The sequence below is a fragment of the Podarcis pityusensis genome (assembly GCF_964106645.2).
Source record: "Podarcis pityusensis genome assembly, chromosome: 13".
In the NCBI taxonomy this organism is placed as follows: domain Eukaryota; kingdom Metazoa; phylum Chordata; class Lepidosauria; order Squamata; family Lacertidae; genus Podarcis; species Podarcis pityusensis.
In genome coordinates, this window is record NC_138038.1 from 55,426,082 (window position 1) to 55,436,424 (window position 10,343).

At 52.8% G+C, this 10,343-nt stretch overlaps 1 protein-coding gene across 1 annotated transcript; it reads left to right on the forward strand.

The window, feature by feature from the left end:
* The first annotated feature begins 636 nt into the window (after positions 1-636).
* Positions 637-8,431, forward strand: LOC308461053 (uncharacterized protein). Its single transcript, XM_080977639.1, has 6 exons — positions 637-781; positions 5,349-5,475; positions 5,626-5,711; positions 7,020-7,265; positions 7,368-7,547; positions 7,685-8,431. The coding sequence occupies exons 1-6, from the start codon at positions 733-735 to the stop codon at positions 7,723-7,725; spliced, it is 729 nt and encodes a 242-aa protein (XP_080833765.1). The 5' UTR covers positions 637-732; the 3' UTR covers positions 7,726-8,431.
* Positions 8,432-10,343: the final 1,912 nt, after the last annotated feature.

A 10,343-nucleotide genomic window follows, 5' to 3' on the forward strand; every position in this document is an offset into this window, starting at 1 on the left:
GGAAGTGCTGGACCAGAGTCTTGCCTCAGTAATGGACTGGATGAGAGCCAACAAAGTGAAGCTCAATCCAGCCTGGCCCCCTCAAATATTTTTCTTGGTGGCGCAAAGGGACCTATGAGTTGGCTGCTGTGCAGGAGGCCGTGGTAGCCATAAAAGAAGATGAGAGACATTCATGGAGGAGGGGAGAGTTATAGGTGACCCCTGTGGGGCCCGATCCAGCGGCTGCAGGACTCTTCCGATGTTCTCATCGGATGTCAGCCAGTCGATGGCAGCACTGAAGCATCTTCCGAGAGGCGAGAGGACAGGATTTGAAGCTCCTCGAGTCTCTCGCTTCAAGTTGAATAGAAAGGAAGGAGGGGCGGGGGGGGGGCACATGACAGAGACGGACTTTCCATCAGATGGACGTTTATCCATGTTCGCCCGGTGTGGATGGAGAGAACCTCTCCCCGCTTCTCTCCTCATCCTAGACGGGGGGGGGGGGGTAATAAATCGAGGGGCACTCAAAGGGATCCCAAATGTGGGAGATGAACCCCCCACCCCGGGAAATAGCGAGGCTAGTGAAGCTGGGCCAGTGGGCTCCCTCTTCCTGGGGAGTTTCCCGCTGCCCGCGGCGGGCTCGAGGGAGAGGCTTCCGGGCTGGGCTGCGCTCGGCCTCCGCCTCCGGGCACCGGAAAGTCCCAGTGCGCCGCCCCACCGCCGGGTCCCTTTCGTTTTCGAGGCAGAAGCAGAAGCATGGGGTGGCGGCTGCCCCTCTTGCTGGCGTTCCTCCTGGCGGGGCCAGGTAAGGCGCCCGCGGGCCGGGTGGGACGGGCTGGGGGCCGCCTCTGGGACGCCCGAGGGCTGCGCGGGGCTCCGGGAGGGGGCTGGACGGGGAGCGGGGCGGGGAGGGCGCGGGACTCCGGGGACGGGGGAGAGAAAAGCCGGATTCAGGCAGCGCAGAGTTCCCCTGCGGGATGGCTCTCAAGAAGGGTGGGCAAATTCAGGGAGGAGGAGGGGGCGACTGAGGGCTGCTCTGCCTCCTGCTTCTGAATGCCAGTCTCTGGAAACCGGAGCGGGGGGGGGGGGGAAAGTGGCCCCTGTGGGGACAGGGGGCTGGACTAGAAGGGACACGGGACTGAGCCAACAAGGCTTTTCTGATGTTCTTAACGGAGGCGTTCGGAGCAGCTATTGCAAAAGCCCCCCCCCCCCTTCTGTGCTGGAGGAGCCACTCCCCCTCTTGGACCCCTTCCTGGAGCTCCCTTGGGTGGCACCTAGAAGGCTGAACAGGGTCCTTGGGGCAAGACACCCCCCCCCCCACTTTGCCAGGCTCTCAGCCCTATGGGGGTTTCGGCTACAATAAATCTGTTGTTAGTTTAGGGAAGCCTCCTGCCCCCCCAAAAAAGAAAAACACAACCCGCCCGATGTTTTGGATCACAACTTCCCAGCAGGAAAGGCTGTGATGTGTTTAGTTACCTACCAGGTTTCTATCTTGCTTCCCTCCCTCTGCACGGCGGCTGGACCCGCGTGGTCAGTGGTGGCCCTGCTCTGCCCCCACGGACAGAGGCTTCCTCAGACCGGTTTCTGGGGCCCACTAGTGGGGAGAGTGATCCTTTTTGGTTAATGTCTGGTGCAACTGTAAAATACAAAGCAGTGCCACTACAAATGCAAAATACGCAAAGTGTTACTAACGAAAAGCAAATTCAAAATTGACCAAGTCCTGTATAATGTTCCTGTCATGCTTGGAGCCTTCCTGTGGGCTCCGCTCTGGGGTGTCTGGTCAGTCCAGGATGATGTTGGGCTGAGTGGACCTTTGGCCTGATCCAGCAGCCAGACTCTTCTCACCTGTGTTAGGAATCAGCCAGGCGCCAGGCACATCTTGCGACTGTTGAGGGTCCATCTGTGACCACATGGAGACAGATCTCTGGATGCCAGGTTGGCAGTGGACATCTCCGTCCGGCTGGCCCCTCCAGCTGTCTTAAGCAGGTCAGCAGAAGAGCTGATCCATTGCATTGATACCCCTCCTTTTCCTCCAAGGAAGACGCAGTTCACCCCCCCCCCCAGTTAATCTCTACAACGACCCTGCGAGGGAGGTGAGGAGGCTGTGTTTTACTCCACCCAGGGCTGAGTGCGGGTTTGAACCTTGATCTCCCAGGTCCTCATCTGCCACTCTCACCGCCGCCCCACACTGGCTTCCTAGAGTCCTTTGGCTAGGAGGCAGCTCTAAAAACTGAATAGGTAAATAAATATGGGGAAAGTAAAATGCCCTTTAGAGAAGGATCTGAAATATTTTCCTGGAAGCTTGAATTTCTTTTAATAATAATAATAAAATAATTTTATTTATATTCCACCCTCCCCAGCTGAAGTCTGGCTCAGAGTGGCTAACAACAATAAAAGTAAAATAGCATTCTAAAATCAATTCATTTTAAAATCAATTCAAAATCAAATTAATGGCAACCATTGGGCTAGAGTTCTGTGAGGATTACCAAAGGAGGGGGTCAGACTGTGCCTTGGCCAAATTTTATTCTAATTTGTTTAATTTAATGTTTTGATGTGCTGGAAATCACTGTTTATTTTTGCTTCATAAAATGCGTGCACAGCTTGATTGTTGAAAAAAGGGGGGGAAATGAAACAACAAAATCAAGAGAGAGAAATACAGTGCCTTAAGGCCCACAGAAAGTTAACAAATTAAAACCCATGCCAGCGTTTCTGCTTTATTTTTCTGCCTCTGGGGAAACAGCAACACTTCCACATTCCTCAAGCCTTTGCTACTTTTGCTGCAACAGAAGTCCAAGGAGAACAAAAGAGGAGCCCTGCCAGTTTCTGGGTGTTCGCTTCCTTAATCGACTGACTCCAGCTACAAAAGCTGAGGCCGGGGTCTTGCTTTGGAGGTTTCTGTGGGGGCCAGCGATCGTTGCTGTTACTGATAGTCAAAAGGACTCTCTTTGTGTTGTATCTTTGGGTTAGACTTTGCTGTGATTTATGTGGAAGTTGCTCAGTTTGGCTTTGCATTTTTTAAACTTTTGATTTCTCATTCATGGCTACATTTGTGACGGTTTCTTTCATGTTGGAAGCCGCCTTGAGCATGGATTGAACTGTGGAAAGGAGACATAGAACTAAAATTATTTATGTATGGTTGGTTGGTTGGCCACTGGAGGAAGAGGAGGCTGAGCTGGATCCAGCGGTCAGGCTCTTCTCCTAGACTTAAGGAACCTCCAGGCCCAGAAGCAGTCTATCTAGATTCCTAAGTTTTTTTGGGGGGGGCATTTGGATACTCAGGGGACAGGATGCTAGGTGAGATGGGTCCCCTTTGGGGCCATGAATTTGTCTAATCCTTTTTCAAAGTCATCTGGGTTGGCGGTCGTTGCTGCCTCTTGTGGAAGGGAGTTCCACCGGTTAACTAGGCAACACACCATCAATGCCATCTCAGTGTATTGGTGGTGGGTTCACACGTGTCATTTCACTTTGTGGGCCATTGTGTACCGCTCCCTCCATGTTCCTGCTTTAGTGCCATCTTGGGGTGGGGAGGCTCCCTTGTGCTCCAGCGCAAAAACAGGGAGGAAAGTTCTCCCCAGTTTTGGAATGACAAATTACAGTCTTTCGAAAGTGGAAATGGAGCAATCTATCCAGTGCTGTTTTTGTAGGAAAAGAGGTGCCAGAACTCACCATTAACACCTCCCTTGTTCTCTTATAATGGATAATGGCGCCCATCCGAGAGGCCCTGAAACTGAGTTCCAGAGAGTTCTGGGTGGAAAAAAGCCCTGCATCCTTTTGCCCTGAAGCTTTTGCAGGGACAACTGATACTGAACACAGGATTGTGCAGCATTATTATTCTTATTATTTCATACAATGTATGAAATGATTATGGAAAACCTCAAAGTGGTTAACAAAAAAAGATCACAACCCTCCTTTAAAACATGTTGTTGTTTAGTCGTTTAGTCGTGTCCGCCTCTTCGTGACCCCCTGGACCAGAGCACACCAGGCCCTCCTGTCTTCCACTGCCTCCCTTATGCTGGGAGCTTCGAGAACACTGTCCCACCATCTCGTCCCCTTCTCCTTGTGCCCTCCATCTTTCCCAACATCAGGGTCTTTTCCAGGGAGTCTTCTCTTCTCATGAGGCGGCCAAAGTCTTGGAGCCTCAGCTTCAGGATCTGTCCTTCCAGTGAGCACTCAGGGCTGATTTCCTTAAGAATGGATATGTTTGATCTTCTTGCAGTCCATGGGACTCTCAAGAGTCTCCTCCAGCACCAGAATTCAAAGGCATCAATTCTTCGGCGATCAGCCTTCTTTATGGTCCAGCTCTCACTTCCATACATCACTACTGGGAAAACCATGGCTTTAATTATACGGACCTTTGTCGGCAAGGTGATGTCTCTGCTTGTCTAGATTTGTCATCACCTTTAAAGCATACAAAAGTTAAAATACTAAAACAAATCAGAATTACCTCGACTTTCTTCTTTTAATAATATTTATTATTATTATTATTTCAAATTTTACCAATTCCTTTACAGTACAATCCGAACAAATCTCTCATATCCTTTGACTGGTCACCCATGGGATCCTTTTGTTAACTTATAAAGCTGCTATATTACTTATATTTTATCCATTATATGTATTAATTCTAAATTATTAAACTACAATTTCTCCTCTGTTGCTGCACTTCAAATCCTGCATACGTTTTAACATAACCATCGTCAAAATTACATCAGCTTTCTGAGCATCTGGGTTAGGCTTGCATAAACAAGAATACTTTCAGCAGGTGCCAAAAAGAACACAGGGAAGGCGCCTGTTTCATATCAAGTGGCAGGGAGTTCCAAAGGGCAGGCCGTACTAAAAGATCAGGTTCTTGTAAATGTGGAACAGGCCTTGTGTGGCATCTGCAGCAGTGCCAGTTCCACCAATTGAAGGGGCAAAGTGTTCTCATGGGTAAACTGGTCCCAAACTTTTAAGGGTGTTTCCGTGCGCTGCTCTGGTTTGCCAGAAGCGGCTTAGTCCTGCTGGCCACATGACCCGGAAGCTGTACGCCGGCTCCCTCGGCCAGTAAAGCGAGATGAGCGCTGCAACCCCAGAGTCGGACACGACTGGACCTAACGGTCAGGGGTCCCTTTACCTTTATGCTAACAGCAGCACCTTGAACGGCCCGGTTGCAAATGGGCAGCCACTGCAAAGGTGTTCTACGCTGACCAAACCTTGTTCCCTTTAGGAATTAAGCATAACCCCACCCCAAAAGCAAGCCCCCTTTGCTGGGCCCAGGGCAAAGAGAACTCGGCCCTTGCCTGCTTCTCCTCCTTCTCTTCCTCATTCATTGTGGGCCAAAACGGCCCTCTCCGCTCTCCACTCTTTCCTGAAGCTCTGCTCTTCTCTTTCCACAGCTCTAGGGAATGAGGGAGCAGCTGCTGGGACTTGTGGCTCCTGCCAGAAACACTCCAAAAAGCAGGGGAAATTAAGCAAATACCCTGGGCGGATGAAAAACTGGGAAACCTGCATGGACTTAGTCAAGTAAGTAGGCCACCCTCCCAACACCCTCGCCAGCCTGGAACAAGGGACTTTTCCCTGCCTGCCATCCTTCGGCGGCTCCGTTACGTCTCTGCCAGCCACCTGGCTCTCCACCTCCATCCCTCCGCTCCATTCCGTCCTTTTCCTCGGCAGGTTCACGTTCCCCCAAGGAGACTGTTACCTCGGCTTAAAGAGCAGCGACTGGGTCCAAGCACTGATGAAAGAATTCCCTGAAAAAGGTGAGTGAAAAAGAGCAAAAAAAGGTTTGGGGGTGCTCTGGCTGGCGAGAAGTGAAGGGGCCTAGTGGTCAGGCAGGGACCTGGGAGAGACCCGAGATCGAATCCCCACTTGGCAGCCACGAAGCTCGCAAGGTGGTGCCCAGTCCCTGCCTCTCTCAGCCCAGCCTCCCTCACAGAGATTCTGGCTGAACTTTCTGAGGGCATCAGCCAACTGGACTCTGGAAAGGGCTTATTGGGAAGGTGGAGGCTTTCAGACAGAATTTGCGCAGCCCCCCATCAGGGAACCGTCAGCCACGATCCCTCCACGAGAAGACACCTGGAAGCATTAAAAACCTCTTCTTCTAATGGGAGGTTTTTAATGTTTCAAGGCTTTCGTGCTTTAAAGCCCTATGTGGCCTAGGACCCTCGTACCTACGGGACCGCCTCTCCTGGTCTGCCCCACGGAGGACCTTACGGTCTTCAAACAAAAACATCTTGGAGATCCTGGGCCACAGGGAGGTCAGGCTGGCCTCAACCAGAGCCAGGGCTTTCTCGGCCGTGGCCCCGATCTGGTGGAACGCTCTGTCCCAAGAGACCAGGGCCCTGTGGGACTTGACATCTTTCTGCAGGGCCTGCAAGATGGAGCTGTTCCACCAGGCCTTTGGCCAGGGCACAGACTGACCCCCTCCTTTGGTAAGCCTCACAGAACTTTAGCCTAATGGTTGCCATCATTTTGAGTTTAATTAATTTTATAATGAAATGTTTTTAGAATGTTGTACTATTTTATTGTTGTTAGCCGCCCTGAGCCCGGCTTTGGCTGGGGAGGGTGGGATATAAATAAAATTTATTATTATTATTATTATTATTATTATTATTATTATTACTACTACTACTAATAATAATATTTTGTTGGGAGCCGCCCAGAGTGTTTGGGGCAACCCGCAGATGAGCAACATATAAATAATAAAATAACCATTACAGTCGTACCTTGGTTTTGGAACAGCTTAGTTCCCGAACGTTTTGGGTCCCGGATGCCGCACACCCGGAAGTGACTGTTCCGGTTTTTGAACATTCTTTTGGAAGCCAAATGTCTGGCGGGACTTCTGATTGGCTGCGGGAGCTTCCTGCAGCCAATCAGAAGCCGTGCTTTGGTTTTGGAATGCTTTGGGAGTCAAATGGACTTCCGGAACGGATTCCGTTCAAATTCCAGGGTTCAACTGTATTATTATTGCAGGAGGCTGGGCTAGAGGACCCTCAATCCTATGAGCCTGTGAATGGCCTGTTTTCCTGCCCCCCAGCAGTCTCAGTGTGCATTTCTCTCTCCCACAGAAAAGGGTGTTGTGATGCTGAGTCCAAGTCCTGCGCCTCCCAAGCCGGCCCTCACCTCTGCACCCAAGCCCTCCACCTCCCAAGCCCCCCTCTCAGCTCAGTCCCCCACGGTCTCGCTGAGGGTCCTTGATGAGACCTCAGTGGGGGTCCTCGACGAGACCCCTGCCACGCATCCAGCTCCAGAGGTCCCCAAGGATGCAACACAGCCCCCCATGTCAACCAGAAGTGCTGCGCCACTCGGCCACGGTGAGTGTGTGGTGCTGGGAGGACTGGGGCACCTGGAAAGGGACTTCCCACCCTCTTTAAAGTCCCTCGACTGTGCTTCAAAATTCTTTGTTTGCCTTGCAGATCCCTGGGCAGCCGGGCCCGCTAGCCAGGCCCCCCAGACGACAGAAAGGGGGGGCTCACCAACAGTCGTGCTTTCTTTGCTGGCTGTCACCCTGGTTGCCGTGGCCATTGCCACCATCGTGGTGTGCCGCAGGAGACGCCGGCAGCGGCAGGCGACCCTCATTCCTCTCGGCGACCCAGGTGGGCAAGGAGGGGGGCGGTGGGAAGTCTCCTCTGCTCCCCCCCCACAGAACAGCCTTTGGCAACCTGGCGCTCTCCAGAGGTTGTGGACTGCAACTCGAATTGTCCTAATGAATCCCTCTTTCCCCTTTCAACAGAGGAGCAAATACACCTGCCGCATCATCACGAGAAGACCTGAAGCCAGCCTGGTGGCCGCTGGAGTAAACAGGGGGCAGATTTTGCCAGAATTTCCAGCAAGTCTGCTGCATCACTTTGTTCCAAGAGTTGGGGGGGGGGGGCATGAAAGGACTTTGAGCCAAGGGGGGAGAGTGGGAAATGTAGATACTGGAATCCCGTTGTGTGCAAAAGGTGTCCCTTGAAAATCTACCTCCTGTTCTCAAAAGGCTTTTTAGGGGTGTGTGTCTGGCAGCCAAACCCCCAAAGTCCCCCCCCCTCGTTTGCACTTTACCCGTGTGCCTTTCCCTCTGCCCCCTTATTTTTGTACAGAAGCACAGAAACTGTAGAGTTGGGAGGGACCCTGGGGGTCATCTAGTCCAACCCCCTGCAATTCAAGAATCTTCGCTACAGTATCCATGACAGATGTCCACCCGACCTCTGGCTAAAAGGAGGGAGTGTCCACCATCTCCTGAGGGAGACCATTTCTCTGTTGAACAGCTCTTGCTGTCAGAAAGTTCTTAGTGGGAAAGGTTTAGTGGGACTCTCCTTTCTTGCAACTTGAAGCCATGAGTTCGAGTCCTACCCTCCAGAGCAGGAGAAAACCAGCTTGCTCCACCTTCCATGTCTCCTCTCAGCCTCGACCTTCCGAGGGCCAGAAGACCAAATGATATGTCATAAGAATATGTAAATAGAAATGGTTAAAAAATTAAATAATTTTGCACAAAGGAGGATTCTGCCCTCATGATCTTCGCTTGCTCTCTGCGTGCTCACTTTGAAGTCGAAAGCAGAACCCGGAAGGCCACAGTCTGCTTTCACTTCTCGGTTTGCAAAGCTTCCTCGTGAGTCAGGTCTGGGGAATCCAGCATGCCCCCCCCCCCCCACTCCTCCTCCTCTCGCTTCCTCCTCCATGACCTCATGGGGTTTTCCGCCCACTGTTTTCTCAAGAAGGAAATTTTCAAGGATGGGTCATGTCGCCCGCAGGTGCTGCACTGCCTTGCCCGGGGGGGCAGGATGGCGCCCCCCAGGCCACCCCCACATTTCCCAGCAGCTATATCTGTCCCCAAACACACCACAATGCCTTTTGAAGGGGCCGCACCAATGAAATTTCTGCCCAGCGAAAGAAAGGGCTGCTGGGCGGAAGACAAACTCTCTGTGCAGAGATAAGGGGAAAGTAAATAGGAACCGGGTTTGGCATTTCAGGCGACTGGCCTGCGCAATCTGGGCTGGGACTGCGGTTCTGTGGGGGCTGTGCAGGTTGTGACATGACTCAGAACCTGCCACAGGCGGACCTTGAGGAAATTTAGGACCTTTAGACTTGTAGAGGTGGGGAAAGGACCCCGCGGGGTGTCTAGCCCCCCCCCCCCGCGCAGTGCAGCAATCTCCACTCAGTTTGACAGATAGCCACCTGGGCACTGCTTTAAAATCCCCAATGCATCACAGAACAGTAAAGTTAGGAGGGACCCTGAGGGTCATCTAGTCCAACCCCTGCAATGTAGAAATCACAGCTGGAGCATCTATGACAAACCTATTTAAAAACCTCCAGCGAAGGTGAGGCCACCACCTTCCAACGTCACAGAATCCAAGAAATGTAGAGATATGGAAAGGGCACTCCAGGGGTCATCCAGTCCAGCTCCCAGCAAGGAAGGAATCACCAGCTGTTTAATTGTGGGGTCCCCCCCCGAGACCTTTCAATAAACTCTGTGAGATGAAACAGAGAAGCAACCTTTTAACGCAAGAGTTGCAGTCCCATTTCCACCTCCCCGCGTGCCCCCCACCCCCGCAGGCCCCTAAGCAGCAGCAGCTGCAGAAGTGGACGTCGTTGAGGGCCGGGTCCTCCTTCAGGCCGGCCGGGGGCTGCTCCACGAGCCCCTCCCAGGGCACCTGCAGCCCCGCGCCAGACTCCCTCTCCACCCGGAGGTTGGCGGCCGTGGCGTCCAGCCTCACTCGCGGTGGCCCCGCCTGCCGCTGAAGGAGACCCGCCAGCGCCACCGGATTTTGCTCCAGCTGCCCAAACTGAGAGGGCGAAGCAGAAAGCGCAGGGTTAAACTGCGGAACTCCCTCCCAGGAGAGGCAGCCGGGGCCACTAGCCTGGGGGGCTTTAAAAGAGGGTTGGGCATATTCGGGGGGGGCTATGGGGGGCTCAGCTCTGTCCTCCGCAGTCTGAGGCAGGAAACGTTTCCGAATGCCGGTTTCTGGAAGCCTCGAGAGGGGAGAGACCCCGTCAAATTTATGCCACCGGCCAACTCTGAAAAAGCAAAACAAAACAATCCCCAAACGAGGATGAAAAAAGTATAAGGTGGATTTTAGACTGTGCAAAAGTTTAAGCAAGCAAGAGGCTAAAAATAGATTACACCTTGTGTCAGCTTTGGACAGGCTTTGCCTAAACGGAAACGGTTTTAGCAGGCGCCGGGAAGCAAGTGGCGAGGGAGGCTGCAGTCGGTCAATGCGCAGGCAGTTCCAAAGATCGCCTGTCCAGCCAGCCGGCCAGTCCCACATCCCGCAGCCCCTGGGGGCGGGGCTAGCTGCCCGCGGCGATGTCAGCCCCCGTCAGGATGTCACCCGGAGCGTGCCGTCCCCGCCTCCGTACGCCACTGATGGGCCGGATCCAGCTGCCTTTGTCACTTCTCACCTGATGCCCAC